This window comes from Pongo abelii, chromosome 21 (genome assembly GCF_028885655.2).
Source record: "Pongo abelii isolate AG06213 chromosome 21, NHGRI_mPonAbe1-v2.0_pri, whole genome shotgun sequence".
NCBI lineage: Eukaryota > Metazoa > Chordata > Mammalia > Primates > Hominidae > Pongo > Pongo abelii.
This window is the reverse complement of record NC_072006.2, coordinates 64,146,373-64,158,793: the sequence shown is the minus strand read 5'-3', so window position 1 is coordinate 64,158,793 and position 12,421 is coordinate 64,146,373. Positions and strand designations below refer to the sequence as shown.

General features: G+C 53.9%; 1 protein-coding gene across 5 annotated transcripts in view; it reads right to left on the bottom strand.

The window, feature by feature from the left end:
- The window catches only part of PHACTR3 (phosphatase and actin regulator 3), a 274,833-nt gene that overhangs the window by 94,926 nt on the left and 167,486 nt on the right, over positions 1-12,421 (bottom strand). For all 5 annotated transcript variants that reach the window (XM_009233778.3, XM_063720437.1, XM_024238522.2 and 2 more), the window contains 2 exon segments: positions 10,200-10,361; positions 5,639-5,716 (listed from right to left, as the gene is read on the bottom strand). In XM_009233778.3, the coding sequence (XP_009232053.2) occupies positions 5,639-5,716; positions 10,200-10,361 (240 nt within the window).

The window sequence follows — 12,421 nt, the reverse complement described above, 5'->3', positions numbered from 1 at the left end:
TGACAATGAGAAGAGGAGGGTGACAAGAGTGATCTGGCCCCTTGGTCTGCACCTTTGGGCCCATCTGCTAACAGCAGGCTTAGGACAGAACCGTTTCTCCCTCCAGAGTCCTCACCACACCCAGGACTCACGCCAGACCCATTTCCTGCCTGGGACCCTGGAAGAGATTTGAGCTTGTCATCACTGCTGATCATATTCCCTCTGCTGCACATGTCTCCTCCGGGGAGAATGAAAAGGTCAGCCATGCCAGAAGTCTGGAGATGTGGGGCTGGACGATCTCATCCATGCAGCCACGTCAGTTGCCCAGAGGTCCCGGCAAGGCTGGCAGGCTCTTCCCACAAGGCGCAGATGGAGAATGTGACGGGCTCTGCAGGCCACGTGCTGTATCCCCCGTGCTGCAACTCTTGATTTTTTTTTTAATTTTTGTGAAAGTCTTTTCTATTTAAAAAGCATTCTTAGCTCAAAGACCACATAAAAACAGGTCCTGAGCCAGATTTGACCCTTGGCTGTAACAGCCCACCAACCCAGATACAAGCCAAGAGAGCTCACCCAGTAGACAAAATTAGAGGTCACAAAGCTGAAAACTGAAACCAGCCCCTTCTCGTGACTGACTTACTCGCATTTGTGCAACTGTGACAGCACAGCTTACCCAGCCCCTGGCAACACACAGGGAATGTGAGAGCTGGCGTGGGGGAGCACAGGGCTCTGCCAGCTTGAGCTTCACACCTACCCTATGTGACAGGCAAGGCTGCCACCCACCACTTGCAGTTATGGACACCAAACCTCAGAATGCACAGGTCTTTTGCTGCCATGACTGTCACTACTGTTAATAATAAGGATGCCTCCATCATCATCATCAAAATCATCACAACTACCACTATGAAAAGGTCAGAACATTGAACCTGGAAGGCCCAGAGGTCTCCAGACTCAGAAAAGCACCACGCCCCTCCACAGTCTTTGAACCTTCCCCTGCTTTTGCAGCTTAGCAGCCCTTGCAGGACTTCTCTGGGCTGTGGTCAGAGCTCCAGCTCATAATCATGTTCAATGAAAAGTTTCAGTTCCCAAAATAGCCCTGGTGGCAGGGCTGTTGCTAAGAAACGCTGGCTGGGGAGGGGTTGGGGGAGTGGTGGGAGCCCAGTCCCTGCTCCTCTCGCTGGAAGGTCAGCCTCCCTCCGGCCACTCTCCTTCTGAGGGCTGCAGAGGAGGGCGCAGGGCAGTGCGCCTGAGCAGCCGCAGTGAGAGGGAACGTGCTGCAGACATGCACACACGCTCACAGATGCACATGCAGGCACACACGTGTGTCATGGCACATGTGCAGTGCAAGCACATGTGGGTGCACATATGTGCATGTGCGTGCACACGTGCAGACATGTGTCCCCCAGCATTCCTATCACATGGAAACCAGACAGACTTGATTTGTCACTGTCCAGTTCCCTGAGGAAAGAATGCCTAGTCAATCTCAGGTCACTGAACACAGCACAGAGTACTAAACTCTCTTCTTCTATACCCAATGACGGGGTAGGAAATTCCTTAAATTATTTAAGAAAATGCCAAGTCAACGCATACAGGGAGACGGAGGAAAGTCACTCAGAACATAAACAGTGTGTAGCACAGAGAAACATGGGCTGGGGACCAGGGCGAGGGGGCTGGGGAAGGGGACCCCTTGTGTCAGAGATTTGGTCTGGCCTCGCTTAGTCACGGATGTCTGAGACGAGGGTGGAAGGAGCACTGAGGACAGCAGAGGGGTCCCCTCAGCCCTCCCCAGGGCACAGCTGGCTCCACTGCACACCTCTAGTAATAATGCCACCAGCAGGGTCCTTCCTAGGTCCAAGCTGATGACTAGAGACACAGAAACAGGACGGGATGGGGTCAGAGTGGTTCATTAAATGGACCATCGATCATAAAATAACACCCCAGGGGGAGCAAACTCATGCCCTGGATGCTGCCTCGCCCCTGGGAGCTGGCGGGCTCTCTTCTGCTGGCCCTGCCCAGAGTCCAGCTCACTCCACCAGGCTGCCCACCTGCTTCAGGGCAAGCTCCAGGGTGTCCAATGTGTACGTGCGCGTGTGCAGGGCAGAGGGCAATCCTGGGGTTTGTCCTGGCCAAGGAAGTTCAATTGTGAGTTTCGAGGGGGCTCAAATGAGGCTCCGGAGTCCCTGACAATCCAGTCCCACAGCCTCACCGGGCCTGTCCTGCATGAAGTCCCGTCCACCTTGCAGGGAGGCTCATGAGTCTGGCCGGCCACAGGAGGGCGCCCCCGGCTGCAGATTCGTCCCTGCCGGCAGGGGAAGGCGGTGGCTGAAGCCGGTTCCCTAACCCCAAAGCCAGGAAAGCACCTCTGCTCCTCACCCTGGAGAGTCCTCACATCCCCAGCAGAGGCGGCGGCACTGCGTGCCTACCCCAGAGCAACAGCCCTCACGCCTGATCCTCCCCTGAGCCGGAGAGGGCAGGTGCACAGCCACCGCCAACAATTCCAGTCATCCTGCAAGAGGATCCGGTGACCCAGCACCAGGAGGATTAGGGACAGACAGGGTCTGTCTTTTCTCAGTGAGAAAAGACATTTTTGAAGCTAGTGCAGGACGGAAACTGTGGTGCAGGGAAGGATTTAGCCGGGAGCCTGTGGCCAAGCATCTGCATGGATCCTGTTATTACAGCACGTTGATTACAGGTTGATTACAGGTGGCACACAGTAAAGGATTCAAGCAGCACAGAACAGTTGACTGTGAAAAGCAAGTCCAAGTCCCCTCCCAGAGCAACCCCTGCTGCCCTGTCCCTGATATTTCCCTGCAGAGACACTCGGGCTCCTCGCAGACCCCACCCACTCGCACTGTGGCCACCCCAGGCTCCTGCAGCAGCATGGTCATGCCTCTGCCACCCCAGACGGTGGGCAGGGAAGATGGGAGGCGTCTTGACCCAAGCCCCTCTCCCTCTCCTGCTTCCTCCTTTCCTCCAGCCCAACCCACCATCTCAAGGTCCCTTCCACCACGGGGACTTGCGCTTGCTGCTCCTGTGGGCTGGAAGTCACTCCCCGCTTCCCTCTGTCTCTTGGCTTTTCAACCTTCCTGCGTCAAAGTTGGAATCAGCTGTGGAGGATGAGGAAGCACTGCTGCCTGGGTCCCATGCCCAGTGCATCTAATTTAACTGCTGCCTGAGTGGTGGAGGGTTATTAAAGCTCTCCAGGTGATCCTAATATGCAATAAACTCTAAGAACCAGCCTAGGTCCTCCTGCCCACCTTTGGACCCGACTCAAACATCTCCCAGTCCCTGAGGACTAGGTCAGGTCCTGTCTCATGATCTTAGGGTGCTGCATCCTTCACTGCACTCACCGTGGTCGTGAGTTGCCGGCTTTTTGTGGGATTACCTAATGGCCCCACTGGATGTGCATTCAGAACAGTATTTTGCTCACCTGTGTCCTCAGCAGCTAGCACAGACCCTGACACATAGTGGGCCCTCAATAAAATGTCATGGCATCAATTTAGGAGCACATTTTCCCTCAAGGGAAGAGACTGTGTTTCAGGCCACTCTAGTCCCTGGTCCATAATCGTTTAGCAAGAGAGAGAGTATGGAAGGTAGAGGTGAGCAGACCACAATGTGGGGACAAATCCACAATGTGGGGGTCAACCCCCACCTGGATTTGACATCTTTAAATGGTTGACAAAAGAAAAAAAATCAAAAGAAAAATAATAGTTTGTGGCACATGAAAATTATATAAAAGTCAAAGGCCAGTGGCCATAAATAAAATTTTCTTGGGACACAGCCATGCCCTCTCATGCATGTTTTGTCTCCGGCTGCCTTTGCGCTACAAAAGCAGAGACAAGTAGTTGCAACAGAGACTGCACAGCCCCCTAAAATATGCACTATCTGACCGTCTCCAGAAAAGGTTTGCCGACCCTGATCTAAAGTGATTCTGTAAGCCTGCGGGTGTGTGATGTCACCGTCAGAGGCACGGAAGCCAGAGACCAGGCTCCCACGGCAGAAGGGTGAGAGCCACGCTGTCAGCCTGGTCACGGCCAAGCATTCGTCTCCAGCTTCTGTTCTGACTTCATCAGACAAAATCATCCTGCAAAAATTCAGAGTGGAAAAAAGCCAACGCTCCTAAAAGTTTTCCCCTTTAATTATTCAAACTATAGCTTCATTTTTGAGAGGAATCAAATCTATATACTTACTCTTTACTCAACAAAAGTAGTATTTTTTTTAGAATAGATGAGAAGAGGCCTTAGCATTGTTTTCATCTTCCTTTCTCCTTCCCTAAGATCCAAAGTTATGCTTGTTGGCAACATATTCAAAATGCCGGAGTTTGGCACTTTTTTGTCCCATCCCAATTAAAATCCTCCAGATTTCTAGCTCAGCAATCGCATTCCACCAAATCTGAGCATCACAACAGAGCGTTAGACATCTGAGTGCCACGGGACTTGACACCAAGTTTCCTCGCACATGTAAGGTTTTATTATCACTATTAAGCAATTTCCCATGTAGATTTCCCCTAAAAATAGCATCATCAAAATACTTCACTCTTCGAGTCTAAAGAAAGGAAATGATGACAAAGGCCTGGGCCCACAATCGGGTTTGTGTGCTGACAGGCCCGGCTGCATAAAATCTGGGTTCGTTTATTTCATGAGCTTCCTTCCTAATTCCTGATATTTGGGCCAAATTACAAAGACACTAGTAATATTTTAAGGCTGAAGCAGGGAGAGAGGAATTCAATATATTCATGCAACCCTCAGGAAATTGGCTATGCATGGCCAGATTCCTCAAATCAGGAGGCCAGAGCTTGGTCCAGCTCCAGAGAGTCTTCCAGAGGCACTGAGGTTTTGTGAAACCTCCTAACCAAGATTTAGCCTCTCAGGGAACCGGAAAGCACCAAGGGCTAGTGTCAGCATCCAAGTCCTGGGCCTCACACCTCCAGGAATCCATCACAAAGAGAAAGACTTGGGAATTAAAGAACTCTGTTCAGTTAATTGCATGAGTGATAATAACTGGTCTTTCTGAAAGATGGAAACAAAGGTGATTATGTAGACACCACTGAGATTAAACTCTCTAGACCAGAGACCAAGAGATGAGGATTTGTTGTGTGTCTCTGCTCTCAGGCTGCAATGACTTGGGGCAGTCACCATCCAGACCCTCACACTCCTCATCTGCAAATGGAATAACCACCGCCCCCCTCCTCAGGGATGCTGGGAAGACCAATGAGACAGGGCGTGCAGAATATCCCACCCAGCCCCAGCATGTGGGAGTACGTAATAGTGGAATTAAAAATAATTTGCCCAAATGGAGGATTGAAATGTGAATATGAAAAAAAAAAAAGTTAATGCTGAAAAAACCACTGCTACCACTTTAAAGGAATCAGGATAAACCACCAGCTTCATGCACACCCAGCTCTGTTAGACATTCCCCAGAGAAGAGTGGTGCCACGAGGGGGAGCTCTTCAGACCAGTAATGGGGTCTCCCATGCCCCTGGGAGCTGGACTAATGGAATGGCTCCTGACATGGGGCATTTCTCCAAACTTGCAAGCTTCATCTGAACACAGCCCTCTTTGGATTCTACTCGTTTCTGATGGGCTTCCTGGGCTCATGTGAGACTTTTCATTCTGCATTCCCAGCACCGTGCCCTTCCAAGCCAGGGACGGGTCCCACTTACCCTGCTCCATCATCTCCAGCAGCCCCTTCTTGATGAGCTCCTCTCGGCCTTGCCTGCCGGCCATCTTCTTCTCCAGCACTGCCCAACACACAAACACACAGGTGAGTCTTGGGCAAAGGTGTCACTCGGCCCTGTCCAAGCCACAGCCAATGCCAGGCTCAAGTTTACAGACCAAAAACACTGAGCTAGCAGGCGCCTCGGGGTTAGGGGGCCTAGTCCACTGGCAAGGCCCAACTTTCTTACCATGCGCGCTGCTAAGCAATGTACATAAACCACAGCTGAAGAGCAGTGCACGCAGTAGATATTCTACAGCAATCATTTCTGTGATTTATCTGGAAAGCCCCTCCACATATAACGCCCTTCTCTAAGCTAGCTCTCACCAGCCATTCTTGCCCTTCACCAAATGTTCCTTAAATTATCAACCAAGGAAAGTGCCCTCCCTCTGCCCCCAACACCCCGGGCTCCTTTCTGTGGTTCCTGTTCGCCTTTGCTAAGTGCCTCCTGGCCGCTGTTAACATCTACTCACAGATGAGATTCTTCTGTGCAGCTCTCCCACTAGAGCTTCTTCCAATAAACTCAGGTTAAAAGCTTTCAGTCTACCAGATGGACAGGAAGGGAGGAGGCCAGCCCCCAGTCCCCTTCCACCAAGACTAATTTGCGAAATCTTTGTCAATTCCACCTTCACAATAGCCCTTCCTGCCTCCCCTTCCCGGAGCAAAACACTCTTGAGCGACGGCCCCCACCTTGTCCCATTCTCCCTTCCTTCACAGGCAGAACTCGGGCTGCTCCACAATCATCTTCTTCCTTCCATCAGGAAAACTGTTTGCCTACAGGTGAGCCCCAGTTTCCAAATACAAGACTATATAACTACCTCAACCCTTTCTTTGAAAGATGCAGCTTTGTGAGGGCTGTTTCCACTGCTGTGATGCTTTTCCCCGCCTTTCCCAATGAACCAATTACATCTCAGCTCAATGCAGCATCCTCACCTGGGTCTTCTCGGACCACTGGGCCCAAAGCAGTGCCCGCCCTGCTCATTTCCACCCCAGGACCTGCTCAGTGATCCTGCCATTAACCCTGGATCACAAAGAGTCCATCAGTGTTCTGTGTGTGCAAGGGGCCCTGCCAGATGCCGGGGAACAGACAGAGTCAGCCCACCTGGCTTAGCTTAATGTCTAGTTGGGGAGGCAGATGACAAACAGGCACTGGCAATGGAATTATTTCACTTATTCAAAAGCATTTCCTGAGCACCTGCTATGTGCCAAGTGCTGAGCTGGGTGCTCGGGAGTCACGGAGGGCAGAACCCCTGCAGCCTCACAGTCACAGGTGGGGCTCCACTGGGGGAACAGGCCATGGTGACCAGGTGTTCAATCTATGGAAACCCCTTACACATTTACTGAGCACCTACTGTGTGCCAGGCACCGTGTCAGTCACAGGAGATTCTGCCGTGAGCAAGACAGGCACAACCTCTGCCTGATGCCAGCACAGGTGGGAGGACAGATGGCAAGTGTCTAGTAGTGGGCGAGGAGGGATAAGTCAGGCCTAGGGCGGGGGACTGATTGGGGGGCAGTTGTCTGGGGAAACCCATCCCATCCTTGACCTCCGGGGTGGCTTCCCCGAGGATATTGACCCTAAAGTCAAAGGATGAAAAGGGAAACCCAAACACAGCAGCGTGGGGACATTTTAGGGCAGAGAAAACAGAATTTCCTTTCTGTGGTCCCAATTTCCAAGCCAATTTCCAGGTGCCAGAATTGTGGATAAAATTGACAAAGTGAATGCTGACTTTGGGAGGTGTCAGCAAAGAGGCTGCAGCCAGGCTCACAAAGCAGATGAGAAGAACAGGGGTGGAGGCCTCGAGCTCTGAGTGGACCCCATCCCCAGGCTGGCACCAGGCAGTGCTCATGGTGGTTAGCCTCAGACATCACAGGTCTTTGCCTGCACTGACTCCAGGACTTCCCAATGACCCAAAGACGCAGCTGCGAGGGTCTACCCTCCCCCTCTCGGGGATGGGAACATCAGTGGTGGTGCAGCTTGTAACGGTGGTACAGCATGTAAGTGGCTGAGTGGATCTGAGCCCACCTGCCAGGGCAGGCACGGACTGAGATGCTGCTCCACCCTGTAGGCCCTGAGAGCCATCTTCAGCAGGTTCCCCCAGCCTCCCCTACCAAAACCACTGTTCGCTACATATTTCTCTTTCAATCATCTTTGTATTCACTTCAACTCATCCTAACCCGTGATGCCCGTGAAATCAGGAATTTGATATGCTGAAATAACAAATAACACCCCCTGCTTTAAGGGAAAATAGTGGTTTGGAATAAGTAAACAAAATGCAGCACTGTTCCTCGAATTTCCAGATGCCCGAATGATGGTCCTGAAGGTGGGGATGCTGCAGGTAAAAACCTCAAGACCTCCAATGCCCTTGCAGGGTCCCCAGAGCATCTTGCTGGTGAACTCACACAGCACAGCTTGGAGTAGGCCAAAGAGCCCAGAGTCCTCAGAAGACAAACCTCAGCCTTCCAGTCCCACCGCTGGGGGCAGCAGGCCTGGAGAATGTCAGAGACACCTCTGAGGTCACGGAGGTCACTCTGCTCCAGTCCCCCGGCCTTTCACTGCTGCACAGACGTGCCTTCCCCAGCTCGGTGCCTTTGCAAGGACTGTTCCCACTGCTGCGATGCTTTTCCCCGCCTTTCTCAATGAACCAGTTACATCTCAGCTCAATGCAGCCTCCTCACCTGGGTCTTCTCAGACCACTGGGCCCAAAGCAGTGTCCGCCCTGCTCATTTCCACCCCCCAGGGCCTGCTCAGTGATCCTGCCATTAAGCCTGGATCACAAAGAGCCCATTAGTGCCGTGCGTGTGCAAGGGGCCCTGCCAGGTGCAGGGGAACAAATGGAACCCGCCCACCTAGCTGAGCTTAGCATCCAGTGAGGGAGGCGCCTTGCAGCCTCACCGGAGTCTGGAATCGACGTTCACTCAGTGGCTTCCACACTTTGTCACTTGACTCCCTACTCTGCAGAAAGCTCTGGGTGGGCAGGGCCTGGGCCCCTCGTGTTGGTACTGGGCACACAGGAGGTGCTCAAGATCTGCTGAATGATGATGCTTGTTCTGTTTTCATTTCAACAAGAATTCATCTATCAACTTCTTGGTTGGTAAAAATAATAATTTTGTAAAGCACGCACAAAAGCATGAGCGGAGGGCTTGCTGTCGGTGTTGGCCGCCTCCCCTGCCGTGGGCCTGGGCGCTGTAACACCCGGCCTTCGTCTCCACCATCCTCAAAGCCCTGCAGCCTGCGCCTCTTCAGAGCTGGAAAGGAAATGGGACCCCAGGGACCCCCCGAGGCAACAGCCTGAGACGGGCACTCGCCAGGGCTGGTTCCTGAGGCCCGGGACTGATTCCACAGCAGCAGCTCCCTCACTAATTGTTTTTAGGTGTGGCTCAGAGGCGTGTGGCTGGAGGCGGGGCCCTGGGGTGGAGATGCTGCCTCCTCTGGGTTCTGCTTCTCAAAACACTGCCATCCGCAGAGCCCAGGCTGATGAGCCACCACACCTGGCTGCCAGGTTCCAAGCCTCAGCCCCACCACCTGCTGGCTGCGTGACCCTGGGTGAGTGACTTCCCTTTCTGGGCCTGTTCTCCATCCCTACGATGGGGCAGGATCCTGCAGGAGTGCTGGCCTAGCAGGAGGTTCTGAGGGTTGAGTTGGCTCCTCAGTGCCAAATGCTGGAGGGCCATGTTCTGCTGTTATGTGCCTTATGGCTGCTTGTCCCGTCATCACTGTCTGTGTCCACCCTGTCCGTAGTTCAGCCTCATGGCTGCAGTTCCCAGGGTGGATTCCGAGGAGGCAGGGGCAACGGGACCAGCCATCGGAATCCTACTTCCCACAAAGCCAGGGCTGGCAGGGTGTGAGGGGGCAGCAGGAGGTGAGTGGAGGAAACTTCTGGATGCTTTGGTGGGAGGGTGTAGGGAAGGCATTGCTGAGACAGCTTAGGAGCTGGGGAGCAGCCTCTGTCTTTCAGGAAGAAGAGAGGCCCAGAGGTGTCAAAGCCAAACCGACGGCCTCAACCCTGAGTCACCCGGGGGGCTCTTGGCCAACTAAACCCGAATCTGTGGGGGTAGGAACCAGGCCCCAGCATCCTCTAAGTGAGATTGCAGGTGTGGGAGGTGAGGTGGTGCGGGAGTCACGTGGGCTGGGGGCTCGCCACCCAAGTGAAGCCAGCCAGCGAGACCTTGCTCCAAAGCCAGTGTCTTGGCCCAACCCTGCCCTAAATGAATCAGAGGCTTCGTTTTTAACAAGGTCCCAGTGGACTTGTGGGCACCTTAGGGTCTGGGCAGAGCGTCCCACATGGGGTGCCTGGTGCCAACTCCACCCCAGGGCTTCAGGGAGGCCAGGTGGGCCCTGGAGGGGCCAGCGGGGTAACTTGCGTGGCTCCTGGCCATCACAGGCAATGAAGCACATCTGCCCCTCCTGTGTAGGGTCCCGGAAGTCACAGATCAGCAGGGGCCGCAGCACCATGCCAAGGACGCTGGTCCCAGCCACGGCCTGCCCGCAACTGTCACCAGGCCCTTACCTGACGTTGTCTGCTTCAGTTTTTCGTTTTTCTTTTTCCTCCATTTCCAGGGTTTGAAGATCCTGCCCAGGGTGGCCAGTTTGCTGTTCCTCCTCACAGGGGGAGTTCGAATCCCTGAGACCAGATATTCAGGACGCGCCGGGGGCGTTTGGTCCATCTCATCTGGAAGACGAAAACCAAGGGGGGACCTCAAGTGGCCACCAAGCCTATGTGACTGCTGGGGGCCCAAGGTGATGACCTCTCTCACCCTGGGGGGTCACCAGTGATCCCCCCAAAGCCTGGACCCCAGGAGGGTTGTCAAGCAGTGCGCCCACAGTGGCCGCAGCAGCTCAGCAGCGTGCGCTGAATTTCCCTCTGTGAGACCCTCCCTCCTGCGACCCACTCATGGCCACCAGAAGCCCTCGCCTTCCGCCGTGTGACACGCCATGTGTGAAGACATTCCTAATTCCAGGACGAAATGCTGCCTGCCCAGGACCCTTGCTCGTGCTCTGCCCTCCACCCACGCTGCTCTCCCTCCCAGCCGCTTCTCTGCCTCATAAACTTCAGCTCCTCCATTGAACAGGACTTTGTCCAGAGTCTTTACCTTCCTCTTGTCCCAGACAGGGTCACTCCCTTGTCTTACGCCCATGAAGCTACCTATGCAGGCACCAAGGAGCCGCAAAGACCTCTGCCTGCCTGCCCTCCCACCAGGCTGCCACCTCTCCTAGGGCAGAGGCCAGGCCTGGGGCAGCCTTGGACCCCAACGCAGAGCCAGGCCGGTGAGAATTCTGAGCGAACGGCTGCAGAGTGAGCACGTCTGTGAGCAGGCAGAGGAAGCAGTGCTCCTGGACCCCTTCCTTGTCCATGAAATGGCCATGTTTGTAGACTCTGGGACACGTGAAGATGAACGTCCCAGGAAGCTCACGGCAGTGCTGTTTGTTGTAAAAGAGACTCGTAGCGACCTACATGCCCGTCCACACGGGACTGGGTAAGTCATCGTCTGTCCTGTCAACCACCTGTGTGCAGATGCAGAAAGAAAGAAAGTGGATCTCCAAGCACGGACAGGAAACTGATCTGAGATAAACAGGCCAAAGAAAACCCCAGCGCACAAATTCACACGCACACGCCACCAGTGTGTGAACAGGGGTGGTATACAGGCGCACACTGGTGTGTGGAGAGAAAATGTCTGTGGGCCCTCCAAAGAAATGGGGAACCCCGGGGCTGGGCACAGTGGCTCACGCCTGTAATCCCAGCACTTTGGGAGGCCCAGGCGGGCAGATCACAAGGTCAGGGGTTCGAGACCAGCCTGACCAATATGGTGAAATCCCGTCTCTACTAAAAATATAAAAATTAGCTGAGTGTGGTGGCGGGTGCCTGTAATCCCAGCTACTCAGGAGGCTGAGACAGGATAATCGTTTGAACCCGGGAGGCAAAGGTTGCAGTGAGCCAAGATCACACCATTGTAATCCAGCCTGGGCAACAGGGTGAGACTCTGTCTCAAAAAAAGAATAAAAAAAAAAAAAAAAAGAAAGAAATGGGGAGCCCTGGCTGTTGGCAGGTGGGGGAGAGAGGGAGATGTGCTTCATAGGCTGTTTTTGTAGCACATGCCGTGTGTCCCTTAGTAAGAAAGATTAGTTAGAATGAAACAAAATGCAACTAACAAAATGGTAAAGTTAGAGAAGCTCACGAAGTAAGCCAGCGTCACCTCCATCCCATGGCCACAGCGTAGACCAGAGTTCAGGCCGTCACCCAGGCAGGACTGAGAATAAATGAGCACATTGCCCCAGATGCCTCCTGGGACAGGGAAGGGACGTTTCTTCTGACAGCAACAAGGACCTGAGTCCCATCCAGGCTCCGATTTAACCTCCCAGTGTCGCTGGGGGAGGAAGATCGCGGTCCCGTGGGGTGCTCCCCAGCACGGCCGCTACCACAGGAGCCCAGACCTCTGCCAGGACCCCTCGCCCTGCGAACATACACACTCCCCCACAGCTGGCTCAGCCTCCCATGGTCAGTGCGTGGTCAGTTCCAGAGCCAGCAGGTGAATTTGCCTTGTTGCCTGTGGAAGGGGCCGGGAGCCCTAAGCTGATGCAGACCTCAGAGCCCCAGGAAGCACGGACATGCTGGGAGAAGGGCTGGAGAGCATGGCTAACACGAGGGCTCACCTGAGGAAGGAGGTCACCTTTGTCAGAAAGGACAGGGAAGGAGACCACCAGTGTTCGAGGGGAAGGGGCATTACCAGTGTC